Here is a 20,743-nt window from a genome sequence, read left to right as displayed (position 1 = left end):
CACAGCATTCTAAATTAACTGTAATTCTCTAAAAATACTTTTTAGGGAGTTAGAACAGCAACAAGCTGAATTGTTTGTAATAAAAAACATGCATCTGAATGTCAGCATTGTCTTTTGATTTGATTTGATTTGACGTCATTGTTGACGTTGTAGTTGATGTTTTATCTCTCCTCCAGTGGATGAGGGTGAGATGGGAGTGCGCAGGTTCATGCGGGAGGTGGTGGCGCAGTGGAGGAGTCTGTCCATGGAGGTGCGCAGCGTGAGGAGCATGCTGGAGGAGGTGCTGTCCAACTGGGAGAGGTACAGCTCCACCGTGGCCTCCTTACAGGCCTGGCTTGAGGACGCAGAGGCAGCCCTGAGCCAGCCGGAAAACACTAAACGGGTATGAGATTCACTCAGAATGATGTAGGAAACCCCACCACTCTTAACGTTTTTTTTTTAAGAGATTAGGGGTCCTGTCAGACTATATATTAATGTATTAGATGGGCTCAGAGTAGTAGCAATCACATCCATGTCTGCCCAATTTCAAGCATTTGGTCTTCTAAGTGGAATCCTATTAGGAGTCTCCACTCGAGTATCAAATGATCTCCTTGACTTACAACAAGCCACTAAGGATATACCAGTTGTCGTATCACCATGGTTACCTCAGATTCCCATCCCCACCAAGGATTAGACGGCTAATTACCCCAGTTTTTCTTTATTGTCCTTTTGTGCTTCTCCTTATGAATTCATTTCTTTGTCCCTTTCTTTGATTAGCTTTCTTTGTTTCCTCTCTGACACTTGTTCTTTGTGTGGTTCTTTGTTCCTCTTAGTCTCAGTTTCTTTTTTGTCTTTCTAACGAGTCTGTCTCTCATCCAGGAGTTTTTTAGGGATCTCAGCCACTGGATGGATCAGCATGCAGCCATGAACGACGCGGGGAATTTTCTCATTGAAACATGTGATGAGACCGTATCCCTGGATCTCAAGCAGCAGCTTCTTCTTTTGAATGGACGATGGAGAGACCTCTTCCTCAAAGTCCAACAAGTAACAAACAACAACAATTCAACAACACAACTTTAAATACTGTTTATCAGATAACAAACTAAACTTGGTTAAATAACATTTATAGGTGGATTTAATGTTTTACATAAATTACAAGTTGGCAGTTTGAAGAGAGTTACATTTTTCCCCAGGTCTGATAAAAAAAGATACTTCTCTTGATAAAATCAATCCTACAGGTTGTATTTTCTCTCCTTTGTTGCAGTATGCCCATGCAGACGAGTTGGAGAAGTGGAGAAAAGACCACCTAAAGGCCGTGTTGGCCCTCAAAGAGCTGCTGGACACAGCCGAGGTCAAGCTCAATGTTCCTGTCCAGATATCTTTCCTCAACGTTAGAGCCTTTCTGCAGGACGTGGAGGTGAGAAAAGCAAGAACCGTCAGAATAGCGCAATAATAAGAAAATAGCACTAAGAAGCAGGGATTGTGGTTGATTCAGTTTATACGATTAAATTATAACTATTACATTTTCTAAAAGCGTGTTTTATGTCCATAGACTATCAGTATATGTTCCCAACTTCCTTATTTCCTAACTGTGATTTGTACTGTCTAAGTCTAATCCGTAGTTCAGCTCTTTAGAGACAACTGAGATGATTTAGGATCATTTCGTCATCCTCCCCAGTCAACTTCCTTGTGAACTTTCTTTCTGAAGCTGTTGCTGAAGAGTTACTGCTTGCTTTACGTCCCTGCTGTTTTTAAACTAAGATCTTCAGACAACCTCGTTGCTATTGCCAAAAGCTGTTTTGATGAAATCACATTCAATTTAAGGATGTCTAAGTTGACCCTTTGCCTCCACGTCTCATCTCAGAATACCAAACAAAAGGTTGTTGCCATGGAGACACAATATAAATTGGCTGCCCGCAGTGCTCAGCTGCTTGCTAAGGATGCGCCACAGGATGAGGCTGCCAGGGTCATGGCAACTATGGCAACAGCCAAAAGTCAGCTGAGTAAGGTTGGTATCATTTACGTCAACAAAATGAGGTATACCACAAAATGTATCTCAAGTATTTATTTCAAAGGAATTCAATTACCCTTACTCCTCCTTTAACATTCTCAACACCCCTTGTTGTCACTTTCCGTGTCACTATTTAAAGGCCCTAATTGTTTTTTTGCCTCCAGGTGAGAGAGCGGTGTCCTTCCCTTGTGAGGGAGTGTCATGTTCTCCTGCCATTGTTGGAGGAGATGGAGAAACACATCACCGCTTTTTACCAAGCTCTGGAGCGGGCCAGTCGCATCACCTCTGCCGACAGAGACGCAGACACACAGACCCAGCAAAAACAAAAGTGGCAGGTAAGATATGACGGCAATGAAAGGATTTACTTTAAATGGTTACCAGGTATTGCATTGCAAGACTCCGACCGTCACTCTCGGAGTCGGTTGCCGAAACCCTAGTCCATGCGTTTGTCACCTCCCGCTTGGACTACTGCAATGGTCTCCTGTTTGGGGTTCCCAACAAAACCCTGGACAGGCTCCAGTATGTCCAAAACTGTGCTGCTAGGATACCCACAAATACAGCACATCACTCCCACCCTCATCCACCTCCACTGGTTGCCGGTCAAGTCCCGCATATCATTCAAAATCCTCCTCCTTACCTACAAGTCCCTCCATGCCCATGCCCCCCAGTGCCTATCGGACATCCTTCACCCACATGCCCCACCCCGGAACCTGCGGTCTTCAGACTCTGGCCTTCAGCGTGGCAGCCCCCACCCTCTGGAACGCTCTCCCTGCGGAGATCCGCAACATCCCCACGCTTGGCGCCTTCAAAAGGGCCCTCAAGACCCATCTGTTCACCAAGGCCTTNCGTACAAGGAATCTACCTTTTTCCGTAACTCAGTGTCTGAACCTGCACCCCTCTCCCACGAAGTCCTCTACCCCTTACCTCCGTCGGCAGTGAGCTCCTACTCAGTGTTGAGACCTCGTCGCGGAACCGACGTTTGTCTCGAGCACACAAATCAAACCTACAACGTACTGTAGGTACGATAGAAGAAAAGAAGAGGATGCCACACTCCCTCTATTTCGCTACCTAAGTACGTTGATAGAGTTGATTTGTCGTCCTTTTGTTCGAGTGAGTTACCATACACCACAGCCGTGTGCTGCCAAGCAGACAGGAGAGTCACTTCCAACCACTAGAAGATTAGGAGACTTCCTAAACATGACAAGAGAACCGAAATGGTAAAGGGGTAACAAGGACTTCGTGAGAGAGGAGTGAACAGTTTCAAGCACATTGTATTAGCCAGTAAAAAAGGTAAATATCCTGTAACGTTCTGAGGCTCACCAGTGAGAGCCAGACACAGGCTATACATCGGTACAAGCAAACAGTAGGAGACATAGCGAACCCCATGACGTTTACCAAAGGACAAACCCCAAGGGTTGTTTTGGGACCTGTCACGAGGCATACAGGTGTTGACACAAGGTACCGACATCTAATGAGTTAGTATGTTTCACTACCCGTAGTGAGGAGCGGGTGGACACAACAGACCCCAGTCGGGCGTAGTTATTGGACTGTTACGATAGGAGCAGATAAGTACAGGCAGGTACGGGTACGAGAGGAGGGGTCACTAAGAATACCTGTATGTGAAGTGGAATAACGTTCTCTTACGGAGAGGCGTCCTTGGACGCACACCAGACGTACTGAGACCGAGGGAATGGTGGAGAGGGGCAGACGCCCTTTCCGGAAGACACCGATCGAGGGGTGGTGAGAACACCTAGCAGACGAGGTACACACAGGCGTTAGGTACTGTACACCGCAAAGTATATTACCGAGGAGTCGGGTGACAAGTGTTCGGACGAGAGTGGATATAGAAACAGACAGACTGACACAAAGAACTACGGGAACACAATAGTCAAAAAAAACAGGAGGCAGAAGGAACAAATTGCGCCTGATACCCCAGCGTTTACTTTCACGCGCATAATATAGTTCTGAGAATTCTAATTAAACTGAGCAATGACACACCCTTCGTGTAACTTCAGGGTGTAATACTGTGTGTCTATGTTGTGACTATATGAATGTGCTATGACTGTGTCCTAGGAAAGTCGATTACGAAACCCACTGTATAAAAGTTTACATTCGAAAGAATTATTAATAAGAATTATGTAAAACTGCACGTAGGCTGAACCAAAAAATCTAGTGAAAGACAGTTAGTCCATAATAAACGGTACTACATGCCGTCACTCTCGGAGTCGGTTGCCGAAACCCTAGTCCATGCGTTTGTCACCTCCCGCTTGGACTACTGCAATGGTCTCCTGTTTGGGGTTCCCAACAAAACCCTGGACAGGCTCCAGTATGTCCAAAACTGTGCTGCTAGGGTACTCACACATACAAAGCCGTGGCAGCACATCACTCCCACCCTCATCCACCTCCACTGGTTGCCGGTCAAGTCCCGCATCACCTACAAAGTCCTCCTCCTTACCTACAAGTCCCTCCATGCCCATGCCCCCCAGTGCCTATCGGACATCCTTCACCCACATGCCCCACCCCGGAACCTGCGGTCTTCAGACTCTGGCCTGCTTACCACCCCCGCGCCAAACTGCGGGGAAAGAGCCTTCAGCGTGGCAGCCCCCACCCTCTGGAACGCTCTCCCTGTGGAGATCCGCAACATCCCCACGCTTGGCGCCTTCAAAAGGGCCCTCAAGACCCATCTGTTCACCAAGGCCTTTGGCCCCTAATCTTTGTCTGTCTGACTGGTTGTCTGATTGCCTTTTGTTTTGTTATGTTTGTTTTGCCCTGTTCTTCCTTGTAACGCGACCTTGGGTCGCATGAAAGGCGCTATATAAATCTAAGCTATTATTATTATTAATTTGACTGTTACTGTGAGAGCATTGAGTCCGCACAAATACAGAACACACAGACACACACACACTTACATACATACACAGACTGACAACAGACCTCTTCAGCTTATAGCTTTGGGCTGGAATATTTTCAAATGTAAGGCTTTTTATTCTTAATAATTATCTTAATTACATTTTTTGACTTTCCACCACTGTGGTTTTTTTACATCACTTTCGATCAATCAGGTATATTGCCATGATGTACTATATTATCCTAGGTTTTTATATGAAAGTTCCTCTCTCTTTCAGCCCCTGAATCGCAAATCGTTTGCATCCATGTGTGTAATGTGTTGCAAGTAGATACACAATTCCAACTGGCAAGTGCGGAAAATATAAAGCACAGCCTATGCAGTTGACCAGAGGAGACCCGACACTGAAACCATCCACAGTGGAAAGGTTTTCTTCCTCCACAACTCCTACTCTTGAACATTATTGCAACAGTGCCTGTACAAAGTTCAGTCCTCGATATCCCAGTTTAGACTATCAAGTTCAGCTGGGAAAACATTTTGAGGTCACCAGCAACGCTCATCTGGCTGCCTATAATGGAAAAGGGCAGAGTTGATCTTTTAATTGGTAAGGCAGATTGTTTTGAGATGTTTTAGTGTTACATGCTGATAGTTAAAGAATATGCATTTATTGCCACAAAGCGTATCAGCGATTAGTTTTATATATATATATTACTACTGAGATAACATCTCTAAAACAATTAGACTTTTTCTTTGAGGAAGAAATAACAAAACGACAGCCTCAGTCTTGGGTCAGATTTAATTTGGGTTTGACCAGGTCTACTCTTGAGGCACAGGTGCAGGCTGAGTTTAAGGCACTTCAGGACTCTGGCTCAGACAGCTTACATTTCCTATTCTTTAGCTTGAACCAACACAGTGTAATCCCTGCACTCTTTACCCAAACTTCGCCCGGGGTTCTCAAAAGCCTAATACATAAATCTTCAGTTTAACAAGTGAACACAAAGCATCCTTTGTATTCAGAAAGCTCTGTCAGAGTGTCACAGTGAAGGAATGATGCACGCGCATACACACACATGCAGAAACACATTTACACGCACAGACACACACATATGCATTTGGCAGATGTCCCCGTTCTGTCACAGGCATACAGGGGTTTTCAAGGGCACTTTGCAATGAGTCTCAGAGAGATGATCTAATTACTGTCATTAGCAACATCTAATTGGAGCTTTTACAATTAATAGATTAGCTCTGTCGCTAACAGTGCTAACCTATTTTAGGATTTCAAGAGAGTAAAAAGAAAAGAGATGGAGAGGGATGAAGAGAGAGAGCATGTATCCCATCATAGAAGATGTTTTTTTCCGGGGTTTATCTGTTGCCCCTTTAACCTCATAAACAAACACACAGCGGCTATGAGAGCCCAGTGTGGCCCTACCTTCCTTTTATCCACCATCCCTCTTCACTAATTAACAATTGTTTTAATCCTCCTTTAATTCTGCAGACAATTGCACAGGTTGTGTGCGCGCGCGTGCGTGCGTGTGTGTGTGTGTGTGTGTGTGTAACACGCTGAGGGTCCCTCACACCGTTCAACAGATTAGTGGAGCTACTCTCCGCCAAGCGTCGCCCACAACGACCAAAGGTAATTGCTTTTTAATTAAGCCCCCGGTGCTAATCCCAATGATATTTAGCAGGCACGAACCTGCACGCACACACGTTCACAAACACACACACGCACACACACATTGAAAAGGAGACAGAGACTGAAAGAGGCAGACATTCAACGAGACCTAACCGGCTGTAAACTGCAGAAACGTGTAATAGGCTTTGTTGGTATTTCCCTTTTGTCCAAAGTGCTAAGCAAGGCAGCCGGGGAAAATTATGTTGTACTGAAGCAATAAATGAATTTTCAGCCCATCACCAAACTCAGAATATCCTTCACACTGAAAATGAGCTCTTGGATCGATTCTGGACAGTGTATGTGTTTTTGTGGGTGTGACTTTTCCTGTGTGTGTGTGTGCGTGTGCGTGTGTGTGTGTGTCCAGTGACACTGAAAAAAGCCCTGCAAACCTCAAAGATGGAAAAAGCAATCGCACACATCTATCGACCATTTCCTCCGGACTCTTTTCTTCTTCTGTCAGGGTCTCATCTCATCCTCTCCCCTTTCATCTTTCCCCTCCTTGACTCCATGTCTAATTCCCGTTTCCTCTTGACCTAATATCCCTTTTTTCAATTTTCTCTACCTCCATAATGTCATGTTTGAGTCCCTCTTCCTCACCTTCCTCCCTGTAAAAAATAAACAAATCACCAAGCACATGGCAAACATTTTCTTCTCTGTCATGAGATGCTTTTCTTTCTCTGCTAAAAAATTGTTTCCCAGAAAGCCAGACTCATCTCCTTCGGGGTGACGAGTGAAAATGTCCCACTTTTCAGACATTTGGGTGATAACTATGAAATGTGCTGAACCAATGAACGCCCAGACTTGCAGCACTGTAGTAAATCTATTTTTGAATTCTCGTCACGTCTAAAAGCTCTTTGATGTCTTTGGTCCGACGCGTGGAGGTAGCACTGAAGCGGAGTTAAAGCTTATGTTTGACCGTTTTTTAACAAACAGTTTCATTGCTGACACAGATCCTTTCCTGTCATCTCTGATCCCCCTCTCCACTTTCTTGGAGCCGTCTCGTGTCTAATCTTAGAACAAAGTTGTGTGAAAAAGACATTTCTGATGTCTCTTTAGTTTATCAAAAGCTTCTTAGCTCAAACACTACTTGTCAACAGCGTTAACTCTTGGCGAAGTTAAGACTTTAAAAGAAACTATTTTCAATATGACTGTGCTTTGAAGAGCTTCTGACTACCCGTCATGCCGATGAAACTCTTTATCCACACCATTTCTTATGTGGCATTTGGCTCCTCTTGCAGGCTGTACCCTTTTGCAGATTAGACTATATATAGAACGTTTATTCTTTAATCTACCTGTGATATAACAGCGGAAACCATGTTCAGTTGCGCTTTGTTTTGAATGCACCACTGTATTTACCTCCCCTCCTTTAACCAATGTGTTTCTGTTGTACTTATTCCGCTACTTTATTGTTCGCTTGTTTGATCTCCCTACTACCTTAAGGTGCAGCTTTACTTTCATCTCCCTTTTTTACAATTAGGTCAGGGATCTGCCAATCACAGAGAAACATGGAAACTGATTATTTACCTAAATTGTCCAATGATCAACATCCTAATCAGATGGTACAACTAAATCACTGTCGGAAAAAATGATGTATACATTATTTCCATTTACCTGCAGATTTTTACATGATCCTAAAGATGCTGCTAAACTGTTTTTTCATTGCAACATTCAGAATAATTACTTTTAAAAAAGCAGACATACAAAGAAAGCTCTATGCAGCAGAAACACTCCAAAACACACACACACTTAACGTTGAGCCCTAAGGGGAATCACAATGCGTGAGTGGTAGTAGTTCCTGTAATGGAAAGTGGCCCCTCAAGGATCGGACCCTGCATAGTTAGATGGTGCCGTGTCAGAGGAAGCATTTGATCAATGTTTTAGCAGCATGTAATGATCTGCTTCATAAGCGTGACATGGAGGCATGCTCAAATAGCATGTAAGCCATCTGTCTAAGACTTGAGGAGGAAATGGGAAGAAGGTTTTAGAAGGGATGGTGGGAAAAGAGGGAGAGCATGAATGATTTAGGAGTGGCATGCGAAGAGCAGATGATGGCATAAATGGAAAGACGAGGATATGAGCCGAAGCATATGCTAACTTGCTGGCTTACTGAGGGGTGGTATTAGGGAAATTGGTACTGGGAGGAGTGATGACAGAAGGGGAAGAAGGCAGGTAGAGCGAGAGAGGAGTGTGGCCTCGTACTGTTCGGCTCGAAGGAAAAGCTTGCTTAGTGAAATCTACTGATTGCACAAAGAGTGCTGGAGGTTGTTTAATTGATCAAAGAGATGGTTTTCTCCACAAAAAGGGCAGCATTCAGAAACAGGATGACAGCGGAGACCCTTCCTCAGATGTGACTTAAACAGTGAAATTGAACCTTCCACAGAGCAGAAGGAAATCCAAAATCGTTTTGGCTCAGTGCATCGCAGACATAAAACCCCAAAACCACTGAGACGTTGAAGGAGCACACCAACGTTATCTTCCAGCAAATGTGCCGCTTCTTTTTTTAAGTAATTAATTACCCTTGACAGGAGAGGGACAATGGCCAGCAGGTAGAAGAACATAAAGGAGAACCAATTAGTGTGCAAGTAAAGGTGGGTAAAGGGCAGGACGAATAAAGGAGAAAAGAGGAAACAACGGAAAAATATGATTTCTTCGTGTAATCTACATAATAATAATAATTGGGTCGATTCTCTCCTGTTTTATTCTATGCTATTGATTTTCTGTGTGAGGCTGATTGAGTGGGCCACTATGTGAGTGAGTGTGTCGGAGCCAGGATTACACACAATCATCTGAAACTTGCGATATTTGTCAGCACCACAGAGGTACAGACGTTCTGAATACACACAGAGAAAAACACAATATGGACGGTGAGTCAGCACTGAGTTTGTGTGCTTACCATAGATATTGGCAGGGGGGGGATACCGGCAGGGTGCAGAGCTCAGGCCATGTCTCTCAGAGTGATTGTCAGGCCAGGAGTAGATGGAGCAGCCAAGGAAAAATGATTGTGCCCCTTATTTTATTCCCCCCACTTAGGTCGCCCCCTGATTCGGTGTGGCAAACAGTGTGGGAGACGAAAGGGAGGGTGAGGGAGAGCTGGCAGGTCAGAGAGACTTTAAACTGACCGCCTGCTGCCTCCAGGTCAATATGTTCCCTTTTTCTCTCTCTGTTCATATTTGTCTCTGGAAATCTGTCAGTACTTTTAACATTTCTATTACAGCAATCCTGCTCTAGAGGGATAGATGGTGGTGACATGAAGGAGAGAAAAAAACGGGGGCAGTTGCAAAGTGGTGTGTACCTTTAGTTCACTGAGCCTGTGGGACAGCATAATCTCTATCCCGTCTCTGTTGGTGTGATCCGGTGTAGGAAGTCTGGGCCGGCCATCGATCATGAAGTCAAGGGAGACTTCTGGCTGACTCAGCTGGCCAAAATCAAACAAGTCTTCCAGTGCAGCTGGGTATTGAGCTTGAGTTCATTTCCGTTTAGTACACACCTGAAATTGTGTGTGAAGCATCAAGTGTAAAGTACGGTACTGGAAGTGAGCATTAATTGCTTTGTCTTGTTGCTTTATTGCTTGCTCTTACCTCCTGGGCCGTGTCGAGGTTTCTTTGAGCAAGGCACTGAACACCAAACTCCTCTGGGCACCTAACCATGGCAGCCTCCTCACTCTGACACATCTCCATTAATGCATGTTTATTTCAGGGCATACATGTGTACAGGTCCTGTTTCTGTATGTGTGTATTTAATGTCCATAACAACAAAGAAAATGTAGATTTTTTTTTTAAATGTAATTTTCCCCTCAAGGGATGGGTTGTTCTTCTCTACTAATTTTCATAATTTTAGACAATTATAGTTTAGGCTCTGGGCGACGAGGTGCTTCACTTTTCAAGGTAAAAAACAGCAACTCCTCCATTAACCACATGTTATGTAATTCTCCATGGGTAGCTTCAGGTCTTTCTCTCCCTCCTTTCCTCTCTTCTTCAATCTGTTGTTTACTCTGACCATCACATGTTGAGAGGCTAGGTGGAGGTAAAGCTTTTCCAGCACTATAAAGTCCATCTGACCATAAACCGCACATGCATTAGCAGGTTGGGCCTGCTGTTGGGATCTGCCTGAAAGCCCCTAATGGAAGTGTGTGCACAAACTCCATCGCTGTAGTGCACAGAGACACAAACTCAGCGCACACATGAAATACTGGCTCGATAAATGTGTTTACTGGATGTGGGAAAGCGGGAGAGAGAGGTAGGCAGGTTGAAGGGTTTTCTTTTCCATTTATATGCATGTCATTATATAAAATGAAGTTGATTACATTTTCATCCAATCCCAGGATGGCAATTGTCAATCACTTGGTGAATTTCTCCTCATCTCCTCCTAATCGAACTCTCACTTGCTGCATCAACGGCAATTGAGAACAGGAGAGCAGCTTAACTCCAGGCTGTATCACTGATTTAAGTGCTTTTTCAAATCACCACTACTGTCAATAGGACTTCTATCCGTGGTGATTTACATGTAATGTTGATTAGGAGCAGAATCCAGACTTCATTTTCTTTTATTGTCTATACTCTCTCGCAATACCATTTTGATGAATTAGAATGATCTGTTTTTAATAATTTGTTACCATATAATTCTCCCGCCTGTGACTCATCACTCAGGCTAGCGGCATATTAAGTGTGTGTGTGACTGTGTATACTTTTGGTTGAGTGAATAAATGTGCAAATGCAGTGTGTGTGTCTTAATGCGAAATACAACAGAATGAACTGTGGGCATGTGTGTCTATTAACTTAATGTGTTTAAGCATGCATGAAACAAAAGATCTGTGATTTGAGAGGCAGCCAGGTGACAGAGGGAAGAGGGGGGGGGGGGGGTCATCAGCCTGCACATGAGGCTCTTACTGCGAATGCTAACACTTACTAATAACCCAAAGGACCCCGATGGAGCTCAAGGACGGGGGGGTCAGACAGCTGGGCTCCGTGCCCGAGTCACCTTTCATGGGGTAGCAGTGAGCCATAAGCACAGGTGAATGGAGTGTGGAGCCCAAAGGCCAAAGTATATGCCAGAAAAACAATGGGAACTGAAGGCATGACTACACACCGTGAATGCTTTAGGGCTGTTTCTAAAGTGGGTTTTGCCTGGAAAAACACACACACACACAAACACACACAGTAGTAGCCAATGCCACAGTAATGAGAGCAGGAGGACACTCCTCAGGAGGGAGGCAGGCCCTTCAGCCAATGCTCAGCTAGTGATTACACACAGAGAGAGAGAGCAGAGAAAAAGTGAGGAGATGAAAAGATCTGCCCGGGCTCTCTCTATGCCTCAGTATAAGCTAAGCAGGCATGCTACTCTATACTAGTTAACTACTCATGTCACAAGAATCCACTCAATGTAAAGGACACTTGAGAAGAAGGACGCAAATCTAAAGCAAGCTGAACAGAAATAATCAGGATCTTACAATGATTCACATTTATACTTGAGGCTTTTCAATGCCGTCTTTAATGGAAGCGAGTGCCATTCGGTTTGTGGATGAATACACCATATACCCGTAAACATAAACAAAGCCCTGGAGAGCACTGTATAGACGTACAAAATCCCAAATAGCCGACAAGCTCATTAAACATTAGTGCTTTGAATTGGTAAAGTGGGACCAGAAAACCATTTACGTACGAAATAATAGACGCAATTTGAAAAAAACATTGAAATTAAATGGCTTCTGCTTGCAAAGACTGCAAAGCTCAGTACTATGCATCAACATAATGGGTGCTGTTCAAAGGGCATGCAAACACCCAAAAGCTTCCAGTGGCGCGGGATTAACAAAAAAGACATGACTAAATGGTTATTACTCAGGGGACTAGATGAAGTTCACGTCCTTCATGGCTTGGTGAGAGCCACTGTTAAGACATAGTGAGGACCAATATGATGGAATCCAATCAGTTTTTGGAAGATAAGCTTGGTTTTACAGCTTCATTTGACTGCCAAGAGTAAAATACAGCCTGCATTTAATATATAACCGACATGTCACAGAATGTTGAGGTGGTCAGACGGACCAGCTGTATATTATTTATATGCAGATTTTCCATCAGCTACAGCATGGTATGAATAAAGCATATTCCCCTGGAAAATAAGGAACAGTGTGAAATCTGAATGTTATTGACAGTAGTTGAAGTGGTTATATTTTGAAAAAAATCTATATTATCTGCTTAAAAAAAAGGGCCACAAGTTTGTTTATATTATCACGCATCAGCCAGGTGGGCTGTTTTAGTACAGGCACTGTCCTGAAGCAGATAGAAAGACTAGACCCCAGAGGGTGAGCCCCGAGCAAATCCATCACCCAGAAGTCACTGTTCCAGTCTGGCAGCCAGTGAGCGCACCCCAGGGAGGCAGGGCAAGTCCGGCATTACTGATTCCCCCCAAGGGAAGGCCAAACGATGCTGGAATGACTGATGCAACCCAGGGGAGGGTAATCGAGTGGAGAATGACGGATGCTTCCCACTGGTAGGAATGCAATTCAGGAAGGCCCCTAAGGATGCTGAACGGAGCAAAATAAGATATTCCATTCCAGAGTCAAATAAGTTTACAATGCAAGAAAATGCAAGTGTTGATTGTGCAGACACTGTACAGGCTGCAGGAATGGTCTGCTTTCAATCGTTTTCCCCAGAATTTGGTAAAGAAGCAGTTATTTATCTTGTTGATGTTTTGCTTGTTTCTGAGGAAGAGCAGGAAAAATATTGGGGCTAATGCTCTGTGTATTGCCTTCTCTCGCACTGCATTTCCCCCAAGTCTTATACTTGTGCCATCCCTCTATTTATTTTGTAAAAAAACACGAGATGTAATCAAATCCTGTAAAATAAAGAAATTGAATTTAACCGTGACCACCAATGGGCAATATGACAAGGATAGACTGACAAACAACCAAACACAGGCAGCAGATACAAGGATGGAGCACCAAAGAGTGATGGCTTCATGGATTAAGGATGGATTAAGTTGAGCCACCACATGTCTGTTGGAACATGATTGGAGCTGGCAAGTTATCAGAAACTGGTCGGATGCATTAGTCTCTCACACTGTCAAATCTCAACAGCTGGTGCCCTCTGCCTGAGAGGGGGTCAGTGTTGTGCAAGGCAAGAGGGAGAGCAATGAAGATCCAAGATCAATAATGATCAACAGAGAGAAAATGACAACAAGTCCAGCACACAGCAGAAATCGTTTGCTCTAAGGTTAAATCGACAAAGCTGACAAACAGCTGTAACTTCATCAGGAACACAATACACTGCACCATGTTCAGCAGCGTGTGATTTTAGCATTTACAATGCGTTCGCCATAAGAAAGTCAGCTAATGACTTCAATTAACAGAGATAAATGTTCATTACATCCATTGTAGAGTTAACTGTCTCATCAATCATCTGACTGCTGAGGAACATGAGTTATCTCACGATATCTACTGTCAGGATGCCTCGGACAAACCGCAAAAATACAGACTGACTGTATGCTCATTCAAGAACCACACACACACACACACACACACACACACACACACACACACACACACACACACACACACACACAGTCTGATTTGCAAAAGTTCAAAAAGTCCTAAAGTCACGGCAGTATATTTATTTATTTATTTATTTATTTATTCAAGCGACATTTTGTGGAGGTGACAGACTCCCGAAAAAAACATCTCCTGGAACAGAATGTCTTGATAACTAAATGACTCATGAATAGAAATGCTAAAAATAAAGGAGAAACTACCGAAAGATAGAGAACTTGCCACTCCTGATTTGTGACATTGACATTGACAAACAATACACACATAGCGAGGGAAAACTTTATGGATACCTGCTGATACTGTAGGCATACACCAACATAAACCGCCTCTGCATTAGTAACAGCATCTCTAAAGAACACATCTTAAAACCTCAAGCAAGTTTGGAGAGCAGAGAAAAAAAAAAAAAACAATAATCAGCTACACAAGCTTCAAACTTATCTCAATTAAATGTAGTAAAAAAACAAAAAACAGTCCTCCAGCCCACTCTCTCTCTCTCTCTCTCTGTCCGGGAGTCCACGTACCTTGCAAAGTTTGTGGTAGCGCGGCGAGGAGATGGCCATCCTCTGGAGCCTGTGTAGGAAGACCACCACTTTCTGGAGGGATGTCCGGACCATGGCCATCATCCTAAGACTGCTACAACTCTGCAGCAGCCTGCTTTTGGTCCGCATGCTAGCACTGCCCTACCCCGCTCATATTGTTCTCCCTCTCCCTCTCTCTTTCCCTAGCCAGCCGACCAGACCCCAGCCAAGCTGATGTGATGTGCACACACACACACACACATGCACACACACACACAGAAGAAAAAAAACACACACACTCGCAAGCATACACAGCTCAGCATGCCCCCATGTTTCGTCAAATACGCGCACTACACAGAGTGCAGCCAGAGTTATCTCTCTCCCTCTCTCTCTTTATAAACAGTCCCTCTCAGCATGCACACACTCTCTCACACACACACACACACGATGATGCAAGCAGGACAGGACGAGACACTCACTTTCTCCTCCACGCGGACATTCACACGCGCACCCGATTGCGGAGCCAGAAGACATTCAAACAAAACACTTGTGACGGCACCCTGCAGAGTCAGAGTAGGGTGACGAGGACAAAAGGAAATGAAGAAAGAAGAAGGAGGAGGAGAAAAGAGAAAAATCAACTCTGAGGGAAGAGTGGAAAGTGCCGGCACGTAGGGGGTAAAGGAGTGTTGCGCTGGACGAGTGGAGAAGCTGATCGTACGCGGTTCACTTTTTACTGCCGCTGATCCGGAGAGAGACAGAGAGGGAGAGAGAGGGAGAGCTCCTTTTAGCACAGAAAGAGAGAGGGAGAGAGAGAGACAGAAAGAGACAGACAAATAAAAAGCAGCGGTGTAAGAGATGACAAACACTGCCTCTGAAGGCACAACGACATTACGCAAGCAAACCTACAGATCAATGAACGGGAGGCAGACAAAGAGAGAAAGAGATGGAGGAAAAAGAGAGAGAGGGAATAAGCGAGTGAATAAATGAGATGCAAACACACACACAATAGAGTTAAGGAGAGGGAGGAGTTATTTCTACAGTCCAGGGTTCCTGGAAGCACATCACTCATTCACGTTCTGCCTCGCAATGTTAGTGAGTGACAGTTGGAGCACTTGGAGAAACATGACATTCACATGGTTGAAGAAAAAGCTCAGGGACTGTATTAGAAAAGATCTGATGAAATTCTAAACTATAGTGAAAGCATTTGTTCTAGGAAAGCTCCAGGTAAAAGATGACAAACTGCAAAAGTGGGAGTAAAGTGGTGCACGAGGAGAGAAGGTAGGAGGGTACGGTCAAGAGAGGATAAAAGGCTTTTAAGCATCTTTTATCCGTTTGAAAAATGGTTCTGTTTTAAATCTCTTAGCGCACGCTTACCGAAAGATAGGACATCAAGAGGCGGGAGATCAAACGGAGAGATAGTTGCACAATCAGCAGAGATTATCATAAGGCAGACGCTCAGCCACTGACCATACAGCATTACTCACACTGGGTATTTTAAAAGCTATGTATGCCGTCTATGACTCTTTCACTTGAATTTAAAAACACCTCTCTTTCTGCTAACCACAAGAGAAACAGCAGCTATTTAGAGTCAGGCTGAAAACATCTGCCTAGCTTCACACCGTCGCTCTCTCGTAACCATCATGCATTTAAGAAGAGGACAAACTGACCCACATACACAAATGCTGTTGTTTGTGTAGCACCACAGGATGCATTACAGTACTTGCCCCCTGCTTGCCTTGTCTCTTTGCACAGATGAAGGGAGACTGAGGCACAGAGGAAAGATGAGAACACATTCCTTTAAACCAACATGCAGCTTACCTACGCAGCCAGCTAGAGTAATCATCATTTACCGACACAGATAAACACACAGTCTCTAGGAGAGGGGATCATGATGGGCTTATTGAAGAGGTCTGTGTGGAAAGGTTTAACTGGATACGGCGTCCATTCCAGTCATTCCACAGTATCCACCCTGCTTCACGGGGAATTAGAAGGTGCACTGAGTGTTTTTTTGGCTCAGTCTTAATGGCATTCAGATTAAGGTTTTAACCAAGAGGTCGTAGCAGGCATGCACTTTATGTCTCTGCTGCTCACTTTGCTAAGGTCAAAACACACACAAACAAACACACACACACATAATTGTATTTCCGACCGCCAAACCAGTTAATGGAGCTCCATATGCAGCTTCATCTGTGTGCACCTATGCACTTCTTCGCTGATCCCATTATAGATACACCTTCCATCATGTGGTGTCGTGATGGAGGGAAGAAATCAAAAACATACGACACATACCAGCTCCAGTGTGAGCAAGCCGTTTCAATATTATGTCAAATGAGATGCTAAAAATAGCCAGAGGTAATTATCTCTTTAATGTCTCTCGCTGTATTGGACCGTTAAATACAATGCTGCTCATTAATAAGCAGGACGGACTGCTTTAGGACAAGATAGGATTTAAACATGGTTTGCTGTATTTGTTCCAGGAAATAAACCATACCACAATGTACTACAGATGATGCATACAATTACATATACCATAAAAGAGGATTGTATCCCTGTTGCCCAGCTGTTACACTAATGCCAAGATAGTGTAACAGTATAACAGAGTTTGAGTGTCCATTAAACACAGTTTTTAAGCAAAAGCATATTATTGAAATATTTATATTTCAATAATATGATAATTCCATTTCTTGCTGACAGTTGAAGAACAGCTTAAGAGCACTTTCATTTAATTGTGTCTATGGTAAACATTTAGCTAGAGCAAGGAGGGTATTCAATTAGCTTAGCTTAGCTTAGCATAAAGAGTGGGTAGCAAAGGGAAACAGCTAGCTTGGTTTGAAGTTGAAAACAACCGAAGGGTATCAATGTTCTTATCTAGATACAGGTTATAACACCACTGTGCCATTTTTGAAAGAGTTGGGAATGTATTGGCTTGAGTATTTCATCAGTGCATCAAGTGTGTCAGATGAGCTTTGTTCAATATCCATTAAGACGGTTTTCAGGAGATTGCAGTTAATGTGTCACATTTGTATTCCTCATTGCTCCTAACCACAACTGTGAGCTTAATATTAAAAAAGCATTCAGATTGACAATGGCCTGTGGCCAAAGTATGTGATTAAAGTAACCTGAAACTCAGTGGCACAGCAGTCATTGTGAGTTAATAAAAGGGTTTGAGAGAAAGCTCTCTATCAACACATGTCCTCAAAGGCTCAAAGGTTGTTTTATTATCCTACGTTCTAGACACAAGAGCCACCCATCACTCTCGACTCCAACGGACAGAGACATGGAAATGAGAGGGAAAACACTGGATAACAATGAAGACAGTGGGCAATGAACAACCTCATTTTCCACTCTTGACATGATGATGACTTTGAAATACTTTTTAGGAATACAATTAAATAGTACACTTGCGTCCTTTAAAATATTGAAAGCGATGAATGAGTGTGTCAATACAACAAATATAGATTACTGTTACGGGCCGATAAATGTTACAATATTATGGATTTTTCCCCAAAGCTCACAATTGTGGAAGACGAAATCCAGCCCAGGCTTAAGATAGAGCTGCAAAAGTCTCTGAGTCCCACGTCTACAGCAAGTTAATGAATCCTCAGAAATCTTTGTGGCAACTCTATAACCTTGGCCTGCTTTTAAATAATTGGACACTGGAAATGGGAATGATAGCACTGTGGCATTCAAGACGGCAAAACCAAGAATGTTATTACTGGATTCGAGCTTTCTAAAAGATGTTCGACATTGCAGCGGGTTCTCAGGCACAAGGATTAATCTGAAGAGCAACAGGAAGCTTGGACTCACACAGGAATACCAAACCTTTCACAATGCTGAACAAAAGAAGATTGTGCAAATGACAGCCCCTCGGTGTACAATCTAAGAGAGATAACACAAGACTGACAGGGTCTGCATTTTAAAAAAGACAGTTCAACTTCACTAGGATGAAGGAAATAAAAAGATTATAACTGCCAGATTTATCTGTCGAAAGGTGGGGGGGTGAAGCGTTTTTGGGATTAAAACGTTACATAAAGCATAAGATGATGTGTGTCAACAGATCGCTGAGGGAAGGTCTGAGTAAATGACAAGCCAGGGCGAGGACACACACACACACACACACACACACACACACACACACACACACACACACACACACACACACAGACAGAATTCCTAAGCAGCATAGGACAAGTGGATCAATGAGCAGCACTCAATGCATACAAGCACTCACACGCCCTCTGTATGCCCTCTCATTCACAAACCTTAAACCGGCCGCTTACACACGGATAGACCTTCACACACACATCCACCTCAGTGCTATCGGTAAGGATAAATTAATGAGGGATGACACCGAGATAATAGGCTAGTGGATTCCTCACACACACACACACCGATTCTCTTTTCATTTGCAGCCCCTACCTCCAGTTGTCGCCTCAGCTCCTTCGTATGGGCGGAGTCCTGCGACAGGTCTTCTCTCTGGGAGGCGTCGGCCAGAACGTTGACTGTGGTCTCTGCCTCCGGGAGCCATTTGAGGAAGGTCTCGAGCTCCCTGAGGGACACCTGCAGGCCCTTCAGTTGACTGTCCAGATGGGCGTGGCGGTCACTGGCTCTGCCAATCAATTATAAAAAGCACTTACTGAGTATATGATTGAATGCTAGCGATGATATCAGCCACTCAGGTCAAACAATGCAAGCGTAAAGGTAGACAGGTGAGTATGTGTGCACCTGTTGTTGATGCTGTTCCAGACTGCGTTGTGCTTATCTGAGACTTCCTTGATCCTCCTGGTGTCGTCGGTAGAATATTCCCGCAAAAGATGATTGGACAGTTCGTTGAACGCCACAACTGTAGGTTGGCCTCGGCCCAGGTCTTGGAGGAATGCCTGAGAAACAGCCAACACGGTGGCATTAGGATAATTACAACACTGAAAATGTGGCAAATGTGACTCAACCATTATGTGTCACTGTCAAGGGCACTGTTCGCATTACTTTCTTAAATTATTAATTGACATTCTCTGATATTGACAGTGTGTTGGCTTGGTATCAGCTTAAGTTAGACATGTTACTCTGCAAGATAATTAATGACCTATCCAACATTTTAAATTAACTTCAGTTAATAATAAAACAAAGACATTTGTTATTCTCCTGCTCAGCAATGTGACTTTGTTATTTTAACCTCTACTTAATCAAGTAGGTAACATAAGACCCAACTGTTATTCATGAGGCCCTATTATTATTTTTAAATTAAGCATTAGCAGATAAGTCACCAGGCTCGTATTCCTTTAACAATAAGGTGCACTTCACTATTTCACAAGGATTATTACTCATCATTACAAGATCACACAGACCAGGAACAGAAAGGTGTGTATCTGCTGTGCCCTGCTGGGTTCTGTTAAACTCAGTTGCCCTCTAGTGTTTGGTTCCTGTAATGAGCTGGACACACTCATGGGGCAGATTGTGTTTCAAGGAACTCTCGGACAAGTCATCATCTCAAATTTAGATGATGGATGATGTGGGTGTGCAGATCTTATTAAGGTTCAAAGTGAAACTGCGGAGAGGTGGTTTATCATTGCCCACCTTGCACAGGCTTATACATCTGGGTAAAGGACTTCTAACACTTTACAAAGTTTGGTTTTGAATACGATTTTCTCTCAATTAGTGAAGTAAGTAAGGAGTATATCTTTTCTAATATACTCTATGACAATGATACAGAACATAATAAATGACCAGAGGACGAACAGACACACAGAGGACATGAAGGGAAAGGCAAGCAGTGACTTTCTCTCCTAACCTTGTTGTCAGCAAGCTGTTTGGTCAGGGGATCACCCGACTGCTGGAGAAGGTTGTGGAAACGTCCTTCATTGTGTCCAACCAGAGCGTTCACCTCCTTCCTCTGCTCCTCCCACTGGTTGCTGTGGCCAATCATGTTGTCCAGCTGCTGGAGCCGTGCCTCGACACCGTGCTGAGTGCTGTCCCATTGGCTGCGTACCCTCTCCACTTGAGACAGAGACACAAACACAGGAAATGAATGGCGGTACCTTTTAAACATCAAATTATGAAGTGAAGAGCAAATTGGTGTTGGATAAAAACAAGCACACATTGTAAACACTACTAAGAATATACAGTATTTTATTTTTTGAGGACATTGTTTATTTTGTCATTGGAACAGCTAATGTATTTT

General features: G+C 43.7%; 1 protein-coding gene across 1 annotated transcript in view; it reads right to left on the bottom strand.

The window, feature by feature from the left end:
* Nucleotides 1-18,338: 18,338 nt before the first annotated feature.
* The window catches only part of utrn (utrophin), a gene marked incomplete at its 5' end in the record, with an annotated part of 48,459 nt that continues 46,054 nt past the window's right edge, over nucleotides 18,339-20,743 (bottom strand). The window contains 4 exons of the mRNA XM_010790799.1: nucleotides 18,339-18,343; nucleotides 18,957-19,174; nucleotides 19,291-19,445; nucleotides 20,354-20,559. Coding sequence (XP_010789101.1) covers nucleotides 18,339-18,343; nucleotides 18,957-19,174; nucleotides 19,291-19,445; nucleotides 20,354-20,559 — 584 coding nt within the window. The remainder of the gene's footprint in view (nucleotides 18,344-18,956; nucleotides 19,175-19,290; nucleotides 19,446-20,353; nucleotides 20,560-20,743) is intronic.

This window comes from Notothenia coriiceps, unplaced genomic scaffold (assembly GCF_000735185.1).
Source record: "Notothenia coriiceps isolate Sejong01 unplaced genomic scaffold, NC01 NC01_scaffold00034565, whole genome shotgun sequence".
NCBI lineage: Eukaryota > Metazoa > Chordata > Actinopteri > Perciformes > Nototheniidae > Notothenia > Notothenia coriiceps.
Note: the sequence above shows the minus strand (reverse complement) of the source record. Positions and strands in the feature narration are given on the sequence as shown.